This window comes from Erinaceus europaeus, chromosome 2, assembly GCF_950295315.1.
Source record: "Erinaceus europaeus chromosome 2, mEriEur2.1, whole genome shotgun sequence".
Lineage (NCBI taxonomy): Eukaryota > Metazoa > Chordata > Mammalia > Eulipotyphla > Erinaceidae > Erinaceus > Erinaceus europaeus.
This window is the reverse complement of record NC_080163.1, coordinates 64,682,549-64,703,778: the sequence shown is the minus strand read 5'-3', so window position 1 is coordinate 64,703,778 and position 21,230 is coordinate 64,682,549. Positions and strand designations below refer to the sequence as shown.

General features: G+C 38.8%; 2 protein-coding genes across 4 annotated transcripts in view; one reads left to right on the top strand and one right to left on the bottom strand.

The window, feature by feature from the left end:
* ADAM9 (ADAM metallopeptidase domain 9) overlaps nucleotides 1-9,185 on the bottom strand; it is a 68,897-nt gene extending 59,712 nt beyond the window's left edge. Inside the window, exon 1 of the mRNA XM_016185397.2 lies at nucleotides 8,898-9,185. Coding sequence (XP_016040883.1) covers nucleotides 8,898-8,991 — 94 coding nt within the window. The 5' untranslated portion in view covers nucleotides 8,992-9,185. The remainder of the gene's footprint in view (nucleotides 1-8,897) is intronic.
* Nucleotides 9,186-15,557: 6,372 nt separating this feature from the next.
* The window catches only part of LOC103107904 (A disintegrin and metallopeptidase domain 3-like), a 69,374-nt gene continuing 63,701 nt past the window's right edge, over nucleotides 15,558-21,230 (top strand). For 2 of the 3 annotated variants that reach the window (XM_060182208.1, XM_060182219.1), the window contains exons 1-2: nucleotides 15,558-15,663; nucleotides 16,301-16,383. In XM_060182208.1, the coding sequence (XP_060038191.1) occupies nucleotides 15,606-15,663; nucleotides 16,301-16,383 (141 nt within the window). In that variant the 5' untranslated portion in view covers nucleotides 15,558-15,605. Of the gene's footprint in view, nucleotides 15,664-16,300; nucleotides 16,384-20,208; nucleotides 20,244-21,230 lie in introns of those variants that run through there. The other variant, XM_060182214.1, reaches the window with a different exon arrangement.

The window sequence follows — 21,230 nt, the reverse complement described above, 5'->3', positions numbered from 1 at the left end:
CAAGTTCATAATGAAATAGTGTCTACATAGACTTAGATACTCTCCTCACCTACTTCCTATTACAGTTCTCTCACTCACACTCACTCCAAAGCTAACCTTATGAAAGAAAGCAAGGACTGCAAAAGCTGAATAAAGGCAAGAGACTGGAATACTATAATGACGACTCTTTAGTCACTCTCAGGCCATTCCACCAGTTGAGTTCCTAATCGGGGAATCCTGAGATTGCCAAACAGACATGATGGGCCTAGACCTCGAATAAATCCCTCTCTCCATTGTTACCCATCATTTCTATCAGGAACAACACAATAGACCCCTTTGTGGATCCCCATAGAATCTTGCCCTCAACTTAGATCAACAATGGTAGAAAATGTTCCATCCTCCAAAGGGAGGATGGACAACATACTCTATGCTACACCTGAGGAAGATGGGTCTATACTGGGGCAGCCTGGAATGTTCCTACTCATGACCACAGAATGTGAGCTCAGATCTACCAAGATGCAGAGGCCACATAGGCTCCTAAGCTGAATATGGGCCCCAGATCACATCAAATCGATGGGGTTTACAGTCAACAATATTTATACCCTTTTCCCAAATCAGGGAGTTACTCTCTTCCCTGATCCAGCTTTCTGGTCCTTTTTCCAGCCATGACATCATCTCCCCAGACAATAACTGGGATCCACCTGCATATCAGATTTCAGGCTCAGGCAAAACAAACAAACAACAAAACACTAGTATAGCCACAGGCCCTTTGAAATATAACTAAAATATGCCTACTAGCTATCTACAAAATGGAAGATCCCCCAACACTTCATCTGCACTATTCCAGCCTTTAGGTCCATGACTGGTCAACAATTTGTTTGGCTTTGTATGTTAACTCTCTTTTCAGCCACCAGGTTCCCAGATGCTAGCAGGATGCAACCAGATTTCCCTGGATAGACAACCCCACCAGTGTGCCTTGGAGCTCCGCTTCCCCAGAGCCCTTCCCCACTAGAAAAAGAGAGACAGTCTGGGAGTATGGATTGACCTGTCAATGTCCATGTTCAGCGGGGAAGCAATTACAGAAGCCAGACCTTCAACCTTCTGCATCCCACAATGATCTTGGGTCCATACTCCCAGAGGATTAAAGAATAGGAAAGCTATTGGGGAGGGGATGAGATACGGAGGTCTGGTGGTGGGAATTGTGCGAAGTTGTACCCCAATTTTCCTATGGTTTTGTCAATGTTTCCTTTTTATAAATAAGAAATTAAAAAAGAAAAAAAGAAGTTCTCGGCGGGGGGCGTTGAGCGACAGAGCAGCAGGTTAAGCGCACATGGCGCGAAGTGCAAGGACAAGCCTAAGGATCCCAGTTCCAGTCCCGGACACCCCACCTGCAGGGTGGTCACTTCACAGGTGGTAAAGCAGGTCTGTAGGTGTCTGTATTTCTCTCCCCCTCTCTGTCTTCCATTTCTTTCTTGATTTCTCTCTGTCCTATCCAACAACAACAGCAATGGCAACAATAACAAGGACAACAAAAAGTAGGAAAAATGGCCAGGAGCAATAATAATCCTGGAGGGAAAAAAAAATTATGTGATAAAAAATTAACTCATCCTATACATTTATTAGTAACACCCTGTGGTTCTACAATGATTTCAAATTAAGTTCTTTGAGTAAATCACTACAGGCAAGGGCATATATACTAACAGACTCAAACAACAATTGCACTAGAAGCTGAGCAATATGCAACTAAAATTGTTTCATAACATAGAAGCAAACATCAAAGACAAAATGAAATGCCTCAAAGAAGAGAGCTACAAGTGGACATACGGTAGATATTTAAAGAGCTCTCATCATGAAACAGTTCTAAGTGATTTTATAAGGTCACACAGATAGTTACAGATCAAGACTAAAATGGACCGTTTCATCCACATTGGTAGCAAAGAGTAGAAGTTCAGTACAAGAGTATATGACACAATATTCTTGCTTTCCTGTGCTCTCACTTAAGAGCACAATTCTTATTTTTGGAAAAAAAAAAATCTGAAATGTTTATTTTTGAAAAAAGTTTTCATATTTAAGTAACCTGAAATGACTTCTGTATGCCAGGGCTATTATTTTGTTGTGGGCTTTTCAGTTTTAAAAGCCAAGGACTCAAGGGCAACAACGTATAAATGTGGACAGATAGTTGTAGAGAAGATGGCTGGGCCATGTTTAAAACTTTAGAGCCAACTGTAGAAGGATTGCAGTAGGGAGAGTGAAGATTCAGAACTCTTGTGGTGGGAATGGTGTGGATTCAAACCCCTGTTGACATGTAATTCTGTAACATAAATAAATAAATAAATAAGCCAAGAACTCACTTTCTATGTGCCACAAGGAATTCCAACACATCCTAAGAAATGCAAGTATTTGAGTTATAACATTCAAAAGTAATATATACTAGTTATGTGAAAAGTTCCCTTCTTGATTTTTTTTTTTTTGCTCTAGCACTTTACATATACATAATTTCACCATTTCTACAACAACTTTTTCATTTTTTATTATTTCAGATATGGGGGGGGAGAAACACTGAGACCACAGCATGGGACCCAAATGCCATACTGTAAATCAAACCTGTGACGATGCACATCATGACCTATGAAGTGAGTTTTCTTCTAGTCCTCCTCCTTTCTTTTTTCCTTCTTCTTCTTCTTTTTTTAAGTTTTCTTATATCTAATTTTGATTTCCTTTTATTTCCTTCATGTTCATACCTTGATTAGATTTTCCCCAAGTTCATTTTATTGTTTTAAATTCTAAATTATAGTACCATCTCATGTTTCTCATAGTCCAATCAAGTAAGTCCATTGACACTATTTTATTTGTTTTTTAATATTTTATTTACTTATTGGATACAGACAAAGAGAAATCAAGGAGAAAGAGAGATACCTACGACACTGTTTCACCACTTACGAAGTTTTTCCCCTGTAGGTGGGGACCAGGGACTTGAAACCCCAGGGTCATTGCACATTATAAAATATGCACTCTAAGGTGTGAGTCACAACTCAGTCCTAACCTTTAACTTCAACGTCAAGCAATATGGACATCTTGGGTCAGAAAAATATTAAGGGAGAAGGATGTGTAATGCAGGGTATTTAGTGACTTCTAACTTTTTAAAAGTATTTATTTATTGCCTTTTGTTGCCCTTGTCTTATTGTTGTAGTTATTGTTGTTGATATCATCATTGTTGGATAGGACACAGAGAAATGGAGAGAGGAGGGGAGGACAGAGAGGATAAGAGAAAGATAAGACACCTACAGACCTGCTTCACTGCCTGTGAAGCGACTCCCCTGCAGGTGGGGAGCCGAGGGCTTGAACCGGGATCCTTACTTCAGTCCCTGCGCTTTACGCCATGTGTGCTTAACCCACTGAGCTACTGCCCGCTCCTGCTACTTCTAACTTCTACGCTCATTTTGCCAGAAGTACCTTGCTGTGATAATTAAAATATCACCAGGTGCCTTCTGGGGGCAAAAAGACTGACCCTCATTCAAAAGATAAATTTCACAATGAAAACTAAAACTGTAAACAGTCAACTCTGCAGAGAATACAAATGGTTCTCTCTGAATTTAATGGGATAAGCAGTCTGTTAAAATAACCACCCCACAAAACTAGAAAATTAAGGGCTAGAGATAAAAAATAAGTGTGAAATAAAAAGTGCAGTGAATCATAAACATAGTAAAAGAAAAGGAAAGGTGTTACTTGCCACTTTTATGAGCAGGGACCTGGGTTTGAGGTTTGAGCCCCCGACCACTACATGGGAACATTTGCTAGAGGGAAGTGTCACTGTGTTGTGGTGTCAAAACTTCTGTTTCTCATCTTCTATGTAAAAAGGGAGGCGGGGGGGGGGGGGGGGGGGGGGGGGGGGGGGAGAGTCCACCAGGAGAGTAGAATCATGAAGGTGCTGAGCCCAAGCAATAAGGAAACAAATAAACAAATAGGAAAATGGCTTAAGTGGTTTAATGCACTGTTTTTCTTTGTCTAATTCCTTTGAAGGAAGTCTAAGTATATGCTTGATAATAGCAGTTGTAGCAAAGTGAAGTTAAAACAGCTCCACCTAAATTGCAAAGCAAACAAATGTGAGCACTCAGGCCAGAGGCTTTTCTCCTTTTCTTCCTGCCTACTATCCAAACAAATAGCCGCCTTTATTACTTCCAATACAGGAAGTAAGTCTGGATTCTGCATCCAGCATGATTAAGGTAAAGTCTGCTGTTAAAATTATTCCATTTATGAGAAATTAGATCCATTAAGCACTGCTACTTTGAATCATGTGCTTCTATTCCATTCACAAGGTCAATTTCAAGTAAGCATATACTAATAACTATCTTCAAATGTAATTATAATTTCCACAGCTATGTCATAGTCTTACAATTTTGTGTTACAGTCTTTGAGCATTTATTCTTCCTTACATTTTTAAAAGAGCTTTTGCTGTTACTTGCTTTTAAGTACACCTTAGTTAAAAAAAAAAAAAAACACGACTTAAAAGATTTAATCCCCAGGAGATTTTTAAATTCCTGCATCAAGAGATTTAAATTCCTGGAGACAAAGTATTTTCATCATCCTGTGTTTCCAGCACTAATACACTAGGTATGCTATAAAGTATACACTGAACAAAGACCCTCTTCTGATCTTTACAGTCTGTACAGACATGGATTTCATAACTCATAGTTCTAGATATCAAAACTTAACGTAAGTTTTATTTTTTCATAGTTCATATATTTTCCTTCAGTTTTCCATAAATTCTCATAGCTGATACATTAGTTCTTCTATGCTTTCAAAGAGAGGCAAGGAGAGACAATAAAGCATAGCATCCCATTGAGACCAAGTTCCCTTTGGTGTCAGATGCTCCCATGTGCTCAGGATCTCATGATAATGAATTTTACTGATGAACATTCCCTAACCCTTCACATTTGTCATCCTAATAGCGAATCTGTAATTCGGCACCTGCTATGTTACAGACTGCTGAACTTCCTCTCAGTAAACAGTGACTCAAAAATAGGTACAAGGTTATTCCAAAGCAGCGATTAAAGAGGCTAATCTACTGAGCATCATCTCGAAAGCATAGTAGCATGAGTTATTTTTTTAATACATTTATTTATTTATTTATTTTTTGTTGCCTTTGTTATTACTGATGTCTTCGTTGTTGGATAGGACAGAGAGAAGTGGAGAAAGGAGGGGAAGACAGAGAGGGGGAGAGAAAGATAGACACCTGCAGACCTGCTTCTCCGCCTGTGAGGCGACTCTCCTGCAGGTGGGGAGCCAAGGGCTCGAACCAGGATTCTTACGCTGGTCCTTGAGCTTTGCACCACGTGCCCTTAACCAGCTGCACTACCAGTTGACTACCAGCATGCGAGTTCTAAGGAGCATATAAAGGGAAGGAAGGAAAGTCACCCTAAAGTGAATTAAACCAGAAAGAATTCTAAAAGAAAAGTGTGTCACTTAACATGATCCCTTCAAGATGCGGCCAAGTTGAGGAATCATGTTAGATGAGATGAACCTGAAAGAGAAGGATAAATACGGCTGATCTCACTCATGAACAGAAGTTGAGAAATAAGAACATAAAGGGGTAACGCAAAGTAGAACTTGGACTTGGACGGTGGAGGGGGGTTTGGTATACTGTACCAAAGTGAGGACTCGGGTCAGGGGCGGGGGAAGGAGCTTTCAGGTCCTGGCGCATAATGGGAGAGAAAGACCTAGGCTGGGGGTGAGAATGTTTTGTAGAAAACTGAGAAATTTTACACATGCACCAACAACTGTATTTACTGTAAATCATTATTTCCACCAATAAAAATATTTTTAATCGTATGTCAAAGGAAAAATGGTATTTCTCATATATAAAAATATGTCTTACCCTACACTATGATACTTGAAACATAATTTCTACTTGTTATAAGTTGAGATATTTTAATTATTTTAAAATAAATTTTAAAATATTGCCAAGAAGACAGTGCATATTTAAAAACTGACACAAAAGGGGTCCCCGCAGTAGGACCCCAGGTTCATACCCTTGGTTCCTACCTGCAGGGGGAAAGCTTCATGAGTTTTGAAGTTGGGCTGCAAGTATCTGTCTCTTTCTCTCTCTATCTCCCCTTCCCTTCTCAATTTCTGTCTCTAATAAATAAATATTTTAAAAAACTGACACAAATAAAGCTTTAATAATAGTCATGTCCCTTGTAATGTTAGACATATATGTACATCGTAATTACTACATTAAAAATGAAAAGTATAAGGAAGTATCTATCTGATTCCCCATTAGTTTTCATGATGATACAAAGTTACCATTATCAGTCCCACTTAAAAGAAAAAAAGATGGTGGTGGCAGGTGTCTCACCTGGTAGAGCACACATAATTTCAACACACAGGAGGAGACCCAGTAGGGAGGGAGCTTCCCAAGCTTCCCAAGCTTTCCCAGGCTTGGATCCCTGACATATGCTATACATATACATACAAATGTACAAATTAAAATAAGTAAGTTTACCGTAAGTCAGCTATCTGGAATTTTATACTATATTTGTTCACTGACACAATGTTGTTTTATAAATGCTAGTAAAAATCCTAATAACACGTATTTAATTGTAGTGTAATTGATATGTGGGTGGTACTTTCTGAAACCTCAAATTCTTTTCCCTAGTAGAAATGGTTTCAAAATATCCGGTGTAACAAAAATTTAGTCAGCTGTTTTTGGAAGAACATTTCCTTAAAGAGCCACTAGTGGATTCACTTATAATATTACAAAATCCTCCTAACTGGTCTCCCCAGTCCCTTTATCTATTCTGTTCTCTATAACACTTTGAGTTATCTTAGAAGCCTGGTTTTGTCACACCCTTATTTCAAAAGTGTCATGTTCAAAGAACTTACTATAGGGTAAAGTCCAAGACATTGAAGGCGCTCCTGAATTGGTACCAACATACCATAGTATCTTTCTTTGGTTTCTTTTCTTGTCCAGTTCTTGGAGACAAGCTCATGTTTCTCTTTCAGAAAATGTTCTTCACTCCACCATGCCCTAGCAAAAACTAAACTGGATAAAACGTAATCCTGTCCTTTTACTTGAACATTCACCAATATAGGTCAACTCACTTTATAAAACTTTCTCCAATATCCATCAGAAAGACAGCATGTTGGTTACTCTTTGCACCTCCACTAGTACTGAACATGGTGTTTGTAGGAATCTGACTAATGTTAACCAAATTCTGGTAGAAGACACATGAACCACAAGGACACTGAAATCATTTATATGCAGAAATAATGTATTAACCTTAATATATAGACTTGGGGGCCAGCAAGATAACTCAGCATTAAAGCAGAAAACTCCAGAGGTTCAAATTCAGTCATCTGTCAGAGGAGAGAGGTGCTCTGATCGCTTTCTCCTTTTCTCAAAAATAAATAAATTAAATAAATAAAGGAGCATTATCTTATTTTAAAAGTAGTCTTATTTAGAGCCAGTAAAATAGCTCAGTTAAGAGGATGCCTAGTTTGCTGAGATTTGATCATGAGTCTCCACTGCACTGGGGAAAGCTTTGGTGTCTTGTTGTCTTCCATCTTTTTCTTCATGAAAATAAAGTCAGTATCGAACAATGAAGGCCCAGAAATGATCAGAAATAAAAATAAGTAAATAAAAAGTGTTATTCCTGTTTGCAAACACACAAGAGTCCTAAGATTACTAAAATTTCAGATGTATAACACTGAAGAGTGATAAATGTTAACTATCAAGATTATCATAGTACAAACAAGTCTGAACCAGAAAATAACTGGCAACTTCCTATTCCATAAAGTTTCAGCATTTAGAGCTTCAAAACTCCCTAACAATGAGCAAATGCACTTAACTGGAAAACAACAAAGCAAAGATTAAAAGAAAAAAAATGTTATCAATTTCTTGGAGAGCAGCAGTACTGCACCAAAAATTTCCATCAGCAATTCTGAACTGTAAAAGCAAAGATTAAGTTAAAAAAAAAATCTCCATTATATTCTATGACTAATTTTAAGTAACAGTCATGCAAACAGTAATGTAATACCAAAGCCGAAAAAAAAAAAAAAAGGTTGTTTCCAGAAAAAAGCTAGCTAGCACAGCACTGGCTATAGTTTTCCACTGTTTGGACCAACACTTTACACATCTTAGGGGAGTTTCACAATACAAAAGTGATCCTCACAGAAGTGATTTAGTTCTTAGGATAATCTTCTAAACCCAGTAGAGGGGTTGGGGATTATTTGCCCAGATCAAAAACACGAATTAGAAACACAATAAAGGGCAAATGACTAATGGAAATGTGGCAACTATTTTTTTTTTCTTTTACGTATAGTTACAATAACAAAATAGCTCAAGAAAAAAAATGAACCCTCGCCCCCTGAATCCCATCACTAAATTTAGCTCAGTGAACGTATTGGCGACTCTGATGATTACGACAGAAAAAATTAAAATCATGATAACGTGAAACAAAAGTTCCATTTCTCGGTCTCTTTCCAAGTGACAGTCAACTGTCCTGGCAAGACCAAGCTCCATTGCTCTGAGCAGTGATCCAGACACCCGCCCTAGGCGCGCACCCAGTGTCCAGGGATTTGCAGGCTCCCGAGGTCAGAGCTGGGCTCTGTCCTCCCAGGACGGTCTGGGGGAACCAGCTTTAAGGGAGATGGGGGCGGGGAGCGCCGAAAAGGCTCTGCCAGGAAGGAGACAGGAACTGCAAGCAGAGAGAACAGTGCCAAGGAAGGCTTGGGGCGCCAGACACGCCGATCTTCAAGTCTGCGCGCTTGTCTACACTCTGCTGCAGCGGCTCCGCCTCCCAAACCCAAGTCCAGTCCCCAGGCCAGGCCTCTCCAACCCCAGGCACCGCTGGGTGAACTCGGAGCGCCCCAGCCCTGGGCGAACTCCGCCGCACGGGACCCTACGGGCAGAGACCCACCTGGCCGAAACCCAGCCAGGACTGGGCCCAGCAAACCAAACAGCAGCCACTGGAAGCCGAGGCTCCTAAAGAGCGAACCTGCGCCCGATCTCATCTCCGCAGAGGCCGCAGGTCAGCACTCAGCTCTCCGTCTCCTCCGCCTCCGCCAGCTCCATCACTTCCCAGCCGGCCGAGGCCCCAGAGCTGGCCAGCTGCGCGCACCCGGGCACGAGCGCGCGCTCTGCACTGACGCAACTCGGCTCTGGGCCCTGCTAGCTCTCAACATCGCGCTCGCTCAACTGACGTAGGGGACAAACCCAGTCCCAGCGGGCAGAAAGGGATTTCTAAATTGGACACTATAAGCCCCGCCCGTCCGCGCTTAGCCCCGCCCCCTCTCCATCGCAGACCCACCTACTTTAGGAAGGAAGGGGAATTGAGCTTTCTCTGGTTGGTTAATAGGGATGGGGAGGAGCATGTGGATGCGCTCTTATTGGCTGTTTGAGAGGCCTGTCTAGAAAGGCTTGAGGGTTGCGGTGGGCATGTGCATACACCCGGGTCCTCAGGGTAGGTCCTGGAGGTCCATGCTGGGCAATCTCCCAGAGAGTTACTTACTGCTGTACGATCAGGCTGCTTTGCTGCTACAGAATCTACTCCTGCTGCTATTCACATAACGCTACGATAGAGCCCGATCTCAACTCCTATACGGAGAGCTGTGCTAGCACCCTGAGCTGGGGATATATGAAGACCCCCAGACTCCAGTCATTTTTGCTGTAGCTACCCAAGTCATGCAAGCGGGTGATACTCCTGGAGACTGGGTCAGGGGTGTTGTGTGTTGAGAACAGCACAATAGAAAATTTTGTATGCAGGTGATGCATTCTTTATCATTCCAAAAGAGAAAAACTAGTGAAGAGTGACATCATATGGGCTCTGGTAGGATGGGAAATTATGTATTCGCTTTCTTGCTTCCTTTCAGGGGTGGGGAACAGCAGTCCACTGGCCATGTACTGAAATCCTTTGATCTGGCTGTGCAGAAGCTACTTCAGGTGGCACTTGGAACTCAATAAATCTAGAAACTTTTTTCATAGCAATATGCTAAGTTGCCTCCAGGGTTATTGCTGGGACTCAGTGCCTGCACTAAGAATCCACTGCTCCTGGTGACCATTTTTCCCCATTTTGTTTCCTTTGTTGTTATTACCATTGCTGTTGTTGTATAGGACAGAAAAAGATAGAGAGAGGAGGAGAAGATAGGAGAGAAAGATAGACACCTGCAGACTTGTAGGTGTGGGGCTGGAGGCTCCAACTGGGCTCCATATGCCTGTCCTTGCGCTTTGAGCCTTGTGCGCATAGCCCGCTGCGCTACCTCCCCCTCAGCCCCAGCTAAGTTTTAAATTGATAATTCTGTGTATCCCTCAAATGATGTTATAAATATCCAGGTGGCCCTTGGCAGAGAAAAGCATTCCCACCCCTACTAGTTAAAGTAGAATCCTCTTAAGTTTTGATTATGCTTGAAGGACTATGCCTGCAAGGAACGTCCCTTAAAATTACAATATCGCGATCAGGTGGTGGCGCACCTGGTTAAGTGCACACATTACGATGTACAAAGACCCAGGTTCAAGCTTCTGGTCCCCACCTGCAGGCGGAAAGCTCCGCAAATGGTAAAACAAAGCTGAGGATGTCTCTCTGCCTCTTTCCCTCTCTACCACCTCCTCCTTCTTGCTCAATTTCTCTCTATATTTATCCAATAATAAATAAATGTAATTTTAATAAAGGACAATAGTGTTACCATTGCACAGTCAATAAGAAAATCCTTTGAGAAATGCAAAGAAAATTGAGAATCCTTTGATTTAAATTGTGTTTCCGTAATCTTGAAACTACCTAGAAAAGAAATAAATGACACAAAGTAGCCTATAGGAAAAAACAAAGTGACTATTTACAAGTGCTAAAGATGGCAATAAATGTATTCCTATTAACTCTGCCTGAATAATCCTTCTTACTATTAAAGAATATCCTGAGGAGGACAGAATAGTTCTTCTCTAAACCTATTTAATGCACTGGAATAGAATCATTATATATTATTCTCTATACCTTTCTAGAGGCCCTTATACCTTACCATAAAGCAGGCGTATGTGGTATTATCCCTGATGACCTTCTACTAGGCTCCAGATGTTAGCATCTTCCTTTAGAATATATCCATGCAAGTGAAAACCTGGGTCTTCCTCCTTCCAGTTTCCAGTAGAATCAGTTACCACTCTCCTTCATGGTGAAACTTCAGCCAATAAACAGGAATAGAATAAAAACAGATGGGTAGTATGCTTTTTTGCCTGGCCAGAAATAAAAAAAGAATTTTTTAAGGGTACAGAAATAAAAACTAGTTAAGGGTGAAGTTCAATCTCAACTTGTCCTCAAAAGGAATACCTGGAAATAGTTGCAGAGGCAACTAGCCATCTACTGAGGTATAACTCTCCATTGAGACACAAGATAACAGATCTAGCCTAGTGAATTCTCCCAAATTAAATATACTACATTGATATTAAGAAGTAACAACAATGTAATATGGGCCTGAGGAGACAGCATAATAGTAATGCAAAGGACTCATGCCTAAGACTGAGGTTCCAGTTTCAATCCTCAGCCCACCATAAATCAGAGTTGAGCAGTGATGTCTCTATTCTTTCCTTTCCCCTTCTCTCTCTCTCATTAAAATAATAATTATTAATGATAAAGTATTGGTGTGCTTTATTTGTCATGTGCACAACTCTAGTTCTAGTTCTGCCATTACTAAAGGAGGCTTTACTATTGTGGTGTCTTCTCTGTCATGCTCCCTAGCTTCCTCAGGATTGTTTGGGTTTTCTAAGTTCTTTTGTAGTTCCAGACAAATTTTATGACAATTTCCTTCTTTATTTCTTTCTTTTTCTTTCTTTCTTTCTTTTTTTTTTTTTTTTGAGAATGCTGTTTTGATCACCACAATAAATATTACCATCTTCTAATTTCTTACCAACCTTAAGTTTACTAGTTTCATTTTTTTCTATGAGGATTCTTTTCACTTAATCCCTGAACTATCTATGTTGTTTGCAATTCTATTTCAGACCTTATTTTGGCATATTTTTCAAAAAAGACCTGTTTATTCTTTTCCTTTTCATCTTTTGAGTGTTCACTGCTTAATCTATTTTAAATTATTGTAGCCTGTCAGACCCATGTTTCCAATTCCACATTTAATAGCTATGTTTGGTACTCCACAAACACCTACAACTCAATTTAGTTTTAACTGAATTCATTATGTCCCGCTCACTATTCAATTTTACTTCTGCAAAAAGTGGAGCCTCTATCATCCCAGAAATGTGTCATTTTAACTGTTTCACTAACCTTCATGTCAAATTATTCACCAGATCTGTATTTTTCCCTAAATATTACTCAGAAATATTCATTGCTTTCAAATTTCTTCCCACTTTCTAATCCTGAGGATGTTGACAATTCTGGCCTAAGGAAAGTTCCCCTTCATGATTTTATCACTTCTATCCCCCAAGCCCCAGACCATTACAAGTGACCATTCAAACACAAAAATGTTTATCATTGCAGCTATTAAAAATGAAATAATCTCCTTTTCCAGATCTTGGACAGAGCTTGAAGGTATCATTTTTGAGTGAGATAAACCGAAAAGAAGGACAAATACTGAATATATGAATTCTCCATTCATTCATAGGTGGAAACTAAGAAGCAAGTAAAGTAAGGGAAAAAATAAGGTGAAACTTGAACTGCCTATAATGTATTGCACTAAAGCAAAGGGCTCTGGGGAAGGAGGAAATATGATGAAATGGAGGGAATCTAGAGTCCTGGTATATGATGGTGGGAAAAGATCTAAATTGGGGTGAAAGCACCTTGCAGGTGCCTATTATGGGGAGACAAAAGGCTGTACCTATCTGCCAACTGTTAAGCACTACCTTTCCCCCTAGTAAAGTGGAAAAATAATGTTTATCATGCGTTTACCCTTAAAAGCTTGGATGCTTTTATATTACTTTAGAATAAATTAATAATATGCACCAACACCATGTAAATCATTTACATATCTAAATATGGCTTTGGTTTCAAATGTTAATATACTTCTAGTTTCTTTTAGTATTGTACTGAAAGTAAAATAAACTTAGTTGTATTTCCAGAATATTCTAAAAAAGAAATACTACAGGCAGGGTACATAATGGCTCCAGAGTCCCAGGTTTAATTGTCCCACTAGGGCTGAAAAATGAATGAATGAATGAATGAAATATTTTAAAAAAGAAAAAATTGGGAGTCAGGCAGTAGCACAGTGCGTTAAGCGCACATGGTGCAAAGTGCAAGGACCGGAGTAAGGATCCAGGTTTGAGCTCGGGCTCCCCATCTGAAGAGGAGTCGCTTTACAGACGGTGAAGCAGGTCTACAGGTGTCTATCTTTCTCTCCCCCTGTCTGTCTTCCCCTCCTCTCTCCGTTTCTCTTTGTCCTATCTAAAAAAAAAAAATCAGTTTCAACTTATCTCTCATACACATCCATTTTTCTATCACACTAAGAAACGGGTGATGTCTCACATACATAAGCTTATGCCTAGTGTCAGTTTTATTGTAAGCATGTAGAAAGTAATTATTGTATTAAATAAAAATTGTTGCAAGATTATAAATTGTACCCACTAGAAATAAGTAGTCAATAGCAAACAAAATATAGTAGTGACTTAAATAATAAAATATGTGTCTTCTTAGTTTTCTTCTTTGAACATTAGATTTTTTGTAAGACCATGAATAATTATTTAATCAACATTTATTTAATAATAATAATAATAAATTTTTATCTAGAAATAAATAATAGAACATTGATAATAACGAGAGAGAGAGAGAACTAGACTATCACTGGCATATATTATGCTAGGAATCAAACTCAAAACTTCTGATTTTATTCCCAACACTCACCATTGTGTTACTATTGCCTGGGCAGTGAATAGCCTTTTAATACTTGTCATGAATTCAGTGACAAATATTAGACTTCAAAATTTCAATAACATATGTAACAAAAAGTGATTTACTGTAAGCAATAAATCACAATATATTAAATTCCATCAATTTTCATATTATTGGGCAAAAATGGTATCTTTAGGTATATAGCAATAATCAAATAACATGAATGAATATGGTATATAACATACATGAGAAAAAATTAAATGATAAAAGTTATTAAAATATTCAGAAATGGCTATTTTGATATTATAATACTCTTTTAATAACCATCATTTGTTAGCAGTACAAACATTTCCTGACAGACAGAAATGGTATAGGACAAACATGAGAACTATTTTGTTTTCATCTAAAAATTGTAAAAACAAGGTTATTATTTCATTTTGTATATAAGAAATGTAAGTCCAGGAATTACATGGAAGGCCCACTTAAAATCTGTTTGGCAATAAATTCCTTGCAAAATTGAAATTATGTAAGCCACCAAAAAGCATATTAAGCCATAATCTAAAGTTTCTTTCCAAGTCAATTCCACTACCTTTTCATGTGAGAATTCTATTATAATGGAGGAGAGAAAGGAAAGAAAGTATAAACAATGGAATAAAAAAAGAATTTTTTTCTTAAAGGACCATTTCATAGTTATGGTTTTCTTTATCTATTTAAGTACTAATCTATACTGAGAGATTTAAACACATACACTCACTTCATATTTAGCGTCTTCATTTTTTTTTTAACCGAAGAAATGTTTATCGATAGTAGAGTAATATTTCTGTTTTGTTGTACAGATATTTTTAAATTTAATTTGAGGAGACAAATTAAAAATTTGATAGTCGATATGTTTTGTTTTTTTTTGTTATCTATTATTATTATTTATTAGATAGAGATAGCCAGAAATAGAGAGAAACGGGAAGGTAGAGAGGGAGAGAATAGGACCAGATGGCGGCACATCTGGTTGAGCTCAGGTTACAATGCTTGAAGGCCTGGGTTGGAGGCCCAAGACTCATCAGCAGTGGGAAAGCTTTGCGAGTGGTGAAGCAGTGTTGCAGGTGTCTCTTTCTTGTCTCTTCATCTTTATCACTCCCTTAATATGTGTAGCACTGCTTCTCCACTTGCAAAATTTTCCCCCTCTGGGTGGGGACCAGAAGCTTGAATCCCGTGGGTCCTTGTGCATCGTAACATGTGTACACTTAACCAGGTGTGCCATTACCCGGCATCCTCGATATGTTTAAAATAGCACATTTTGGCTATTAAGTATAATATAATATTCCTATCTAGTTTTGGTTTTCCTTTCACTGTAGTATTTCAGCCCTGTAACCAGAAAGCTATGAAGATTATTAGTACTAAAAGCGTCATCAGGAAGTGACATATTTGCTTACAAACCCTTAGGGCACCTCCTGAATGCAATTAAAAAGCCAAGAGTTGAGAAAAAAAAGTTCATATACACAGGCTCCCTCCCATATGTTTACTTTGTGCAGGGAGGTATCTGCCAAATGGCTGGGGTTGCACTCTGGAGAGTCTGGGTCTGGGGCGGGAATGCAGGGGGTGGGGAGATGGGGGGCTGCTCCCTCCCTCTGCATTGTCCTCCATAACCCCGCACCCCCTCCTACCAGACCTCTTGCCCTGGGGTTCTCTACAATCTTTCTTCAGCAAGACCTAGAGCAAGGGTCTGGTGTCCTCGAGCTGAGGCATGAGCTGAGGCATGACCAACCGTTTTGCAGTTAGTTAACTGACATCACCACCAAGTGGCCGGCCACCCACGCAATGCTGTCTCTCTTATTAATCTTCTCAGGTTTGGGCCGGCTCACCTCTGCAACCCTTAGTAAGTGAAGGTTCCTATTGCATAGGAAGAAAGAACGCCTTTGCCAGTGACCTTGGGCTTGGCTGGTATCTCCCTCCTCACCCCACAACACTAGTTCAGACTGGGAAGTGCCTAAGGGGTTAGAACAGCCTAACTTTCTAGAGTCTGCTGATCCTGCTGGTTAGAGGGCTCACAGCAGGCCCCTGGCAGTTATTCATTACCTTTGCACTTAACAGCTTTTCTGCATTTTTAAAATTTTATTTATTTTTTTGAGTTGTGTGATAATTTTGAAATCACATATTAGAAAGCCTTTTATCAATGAATGACAGCTGGGAAGAGAGAAGAGAATATGACAGGGGACAGGGATGTGTGGGGGTCCAAAAGACCAACCCCCCAACCCTTCTTCTTTTACTCTGGGTTGGGATTAAATTCCCAGGTATCCTTAAGCTTTGCTTTATGTTTCTACTTTTAGGAGAAACCTCTTCCTGGTATCCTACAAAATTCTATTTGTTATTGTTTACTGCTGTTTTCAGTAGTGGTTGTGGTGGTGTGCATGTGTGTTTGGAAGTTCCAGGAGTGATGGTAAGAGGGGGCAGATGCAAGAATAAGGATGGTGCTCTATCCTGGGGAATGTTCATATATATTTTCTTTACTGCAGATTCTGAATCACCGCTTATACAAATTACAGTGCCACAGAAGATTGAGATATACAACAGTAATGGCAATGGATTGGAAACACAGGTTATTAAGACATTGTTTCACGGAAATTTTATTTTTCTTGCACTACACAATCCAAATCAATTCAAAGATATTCCTGTGTGAAAGTCAGTGTTGAAAGTACTGTTTTAGAGAAACATTTTGCTTCAACAAGGGCAAGTGTTTGAATTTTTTATTTCAAGTAACACATAAACTTTACAAATGTATTTTATTTATTTATTTTTAAAGATTTTATTTACTTTATTAATAAGAAAGATAAGAGGAAGGGAATCTGGCGGCAGCACAGTGGGTTAAGCACAGGTGGCACAAAGTGCAAGGATAAGCATAAGGATCCCAGTTTGAGGCCCCGGCTCCCCACCTCCAGGGGAATCCCTTCACAGGTGGTGAAGCAGGTCTGCAGGTGTCTATCTTTCTCTCCCACTCTCTGTCTCTCCTCCTCTCTCCATTTCTCTCTGTCCTATCCAACAATGACATCACTAACAACAATAACTACAACAATAAAACAACAAGGGCAACAAAAGGGAATAAATAAATAATAAAATATTTTTTAAAGAAATAAAGATAAGAGGAGAGAGAGAAGGAGCCAGGCATCATTCTGGTACATGTGCTGCCAGGGATTGAACTCAGGACCCCATGCTCTAGAGTCTAGCTCCTTAGCCACTGCACCACCTCTTGGACCACAACTTTACAAATGTATTTTAAAACACTGCCTTAGGAAAAATTATTCCAAACTGATATACTTCAAAATATATTTACAGTCTCCTAGACTTTTTTCTAGAAAACATGTAAATTTATTTGCAATATGTGATCTTATACTATTATCTGTATTTTAAATTTGACTTTAAAATGACAATAAATTGAATATCTTCATCCATATTTTTTTTTTCCTTTTTGTCTCCAGGGTTATCACTGGGGTTCAGTGCCTGCACTATGATGCCACTGCTCATGATGGCCTTTTTTTTTTTATAAAACAGATAGTAATTGAGAGGAAAGGGGAAGATAGAAAAGGAGAGAGAAAGATAGACACCTGCCCCCTCCCCCCTCTGCTGGTGGGGAGCTGGGGGCTTGAACTGGGATCCTTGAGCCTGTCCTTTCACTTCATACGATGTGCATTTAACCTGGTGTGCCACAGCTCAAACCCACCCTACCATATGTTTGCATGTAACTTCACATGTCTTTGTAAAAATGAAAGCAGTGTTATATTTATCAGATTAAAACATTGCAGCGAGGGAGTCGGGCGTTAGTGCCGCGGGTTAAACGCATGTGGCGCAAAGCACAAGGACCGGTGTAAGGATCCCGGTTCGAGCCCCCGACTCCCCACCTGCAGGGGAGTCGCTTTACAGGCAGTGAAGCAGGTCTGCAGGTGCCTATCTTTCTCTCCCCCTCTCTGTCTTCCCCTTCTCTCTCTATTTCTCTCTATCCTATCCAACAACGACTACAACAAGAATAACTACAACAATAAAACAATAAGGGCAACAAAAGGGAATAAATAAATTAATTTAAAAAAAACATTGTAGCATTTATACAGTAAACTCTTTATCAATAGATTCAATTTCTGTGGTCACTCATCCATAGTTCATTAACTATGATCCAAGTATATTACATATAGGAAGTGTTTTCAGAGGAGCAAAACAGATGCCATTAACATTACTTCTACTTTAATATATTATCCTACATGTTCTCTTAATTACTATCTACTGTTTTAAATTATTACCATGCCTAATTTATAAATTAAACTTTTGTTATTTATATGTTAAAAATAATGGCTTGATACTATCTGCAGTTACAGGAATTTATTGAATATTTTGGAAAATATGCCCTCATGGTAAGAAGCAACTATTCTAAGTTGTTAAGTGAATCATAGACAATACAGAGAATATTTAAAATAGTGTATATTCACCTCAATTTCCAAAGGCAGTAAATCTATTTACTTAATAAAGTTATTTATTCAGAGAAATTGAGATGGAAGGGAGACGTGGAGAGGGATAGACTCCTACAGCACTGCTTTACCACTCATGAAGCTTCTACTGCATGTGGAGATTGGTGACTTGAATCTGTAGTTCCTGCAGTTGGTACCATGTGTGCTCAATCAAATGTACCACCATCCAGCCCCTATTCAGCTATTTATAAGGCAAAACATCTCTGAGGGGTCGGATTGTTATTCAGGAGCTCAGATACATACAGAAGTCGAACAGTGAACCAGTGAACCGTAGAATGACAATATCAGGTGTTTTTTTTGTTTGTTTGTTTGAAAAAGAAACAGAAAGGCAAGGTAGTGTATAAAGTAGTGGGCTAAGTAAGGTAAAATAGATCAAGAAGTCACAAAGTGTTAGGGGTGAAAGTTCACTTTTATTGGTCCTCCAAAAAGGATATTCTCTCTTGCTGACTTTTTGAAATGTTGGCACTTTTTTCCCTACTGTGTAAAGCAATACCTTTGACATTGTTTCCCAGGCTGTATTTTTGAATGACTGTGCAGTGTTAATTGCTTATATCCCTTTTTTGCTGAGACCTTTCTCTGGAAGAGTTGCTAGTCAACCAGTGGAAATTATCACTGACAAATCAAGGGGGTTGAGTTTCCTCAGATGCTTGGATTCAATATCTCATTACTAGGAAGATGCATTTCTGGATATCATGTTTCATGTAAAAGGGATTGTAGTTTCTTTAAGACAAGAATCAGAGCAGAGCTAGGTGAACTGAGAGGTTTCTTTAAGGTCAAGCCTCTGTTGCAATTTCTTGATGTTTCATGTGCAGTTCCATAAACTGGTCATAATTTCAAAGTGCTGAGTGACCATTATGAGAATGGAATTTTTGTAACATTGAACTGTGCAGAGAAGCAGAAATTCCTGAAATAACAAGCAAACATTTTCGAATTGGAAAATATGTTTGAACCAGCAGTCACCATTCAAGGGCAGCTAGTTAACAGATCAGAGATCTATGTGTCATTAAGTGACACTGTGTTAAATCATATGTCTATCTCCAAATTGTCTCTAGCTCTGCATTTTCTTTGCCAAATATATTTATTCAAGTACACCAAGTGTTTTTTTCAACCTAACATGTAATCAAGAACAAATCTTTTGCATAGCACCTCTTGAAGAGGAGTTTCAAAGTTTTTTCTTAGGTGGCTTTAACCTTAGTAACAGATACAGCAATACCCTATAAATAAAGCTATATAGATATTGTTCACTGCAGTTGTCTATCCAAGGAAAGTAATATTCATTCAAATCTGCCAGTTTTGTAGCATTTGACTTTGTCAGGAAAACTTGACTTCATTTACAATGATTTTTTTTTAAATAAGCCAGAAATTGAGAAGAGGGAGGGACAGAGAGACATTGAGAGAGGGAGAGGGACAGAGAGACATCTGCAGCCCTGTTTTACTACTTGTGAAGCTCCCCTGCAGGCGGTGACTGGCGGCTTGAATCTGAGTCCTTGTGCATTGTAACATGTGCACTCAACAAGGTGCACCACCACCCAGCTCCACAATGAATTTTTTTTAAACAATCGTATGTATTTATAAGAGAGAGAGAGAAGGAGGAGGAGGAGGAGGAAGAGGAAGAGGAGGAGGAGGAGGAGGAGGAGGAGGAAGAGGAGGAGGGCATCACGGATACATACAATGTCAGGAATTAAACTTGGAAAGTCATGTTTGTAAATTCAGTGACATAGCCATTGTGCCACTTCCCAGGCTGCTGCAATCTTTTTTTGTGTGTGTGTGCTTTTTAGTGTGAGTTGCATTGAAGCATGTGACTCAATGTTTATACAACAAAATGAGTAGAAAATAATCCAACCATGCTAAATTAAAACAGAATAATTCATGTCTATTCCAGTTTACTTTCTGTAAATAAAACTTTACAGGCAATAAACAGCACTAGACTCTACTACCTACAATGGTAAATATATAATATTTTTCTTTCCACAATTGCCCTCATTACCATAAAAAATAATCAGAGTCTGATACATGTGCTGGCAAAGTAAGTCTAGTTTCAATAAACAGGACATGTTACTTGAATAAATATACAAACAACAATTGATCATACAGACTCTTTATGTCTCCTTTGATGCTTCTCATCAAGTTTTACTTGTTATACCTATCTCTTATGGGTGAATTCTCCTCTCAGACATGATATTACCATACTACCCTTGACAATATAATCAGTGTTCCACTTGTATGTTACAGAGAAGAGATTTGTATTGGGTTTATACAATTTGCTATCTTGTCATGAAATAAAAATACTAAATTTCCAAAATTTGGAGGGATTAGACACTGAGAAAAAATGCTTCATATTTGTTCACAAAGTTCTATTTCACCTGACTATTGACAGTATCTTGGGCAAAGCCAAAAAAAGCATCATTTCCCTAAAGAAATGAACAAAAGTTAACTCTCTTAAAGCACTGGGTCTAAAGTTTTCAACCATCAATTACAACTTGTAGTTTTAAAAAAATTTATGTAACTTTGTAAAAACTGTTTATTTTTTCTGATTTTCAGTTAATTTCCTTATTCTTTAAAATGTTGGTTCATTTTTCTATTTGTATTTAATACAGAACATATTTTCATGACATGCAAATAATTTTAAATATCACAATAATATGACTACTGTTAAACACAACTGCTTTTTTCCTATTCTGGATATGCATTTTTAGATACAAATCAAAATTCCTCCAAATATGTTAAAACAACTCTTCAGATAAAGGAATGTTTTAAAAAGGGATATTGTTGGGCAGGGATAATAGCATAATGTTTATGCAGACAGACTCTCATGCTTGAGGCTCCAAAGTCCCAGGGTCAGTCCCCTACACCACCATAAACCAGAGCTGAGCAGTGCTCTGCTATAAAAAAAATAATGACATTGTGATGCTCAATAGAAAAATAAACATCA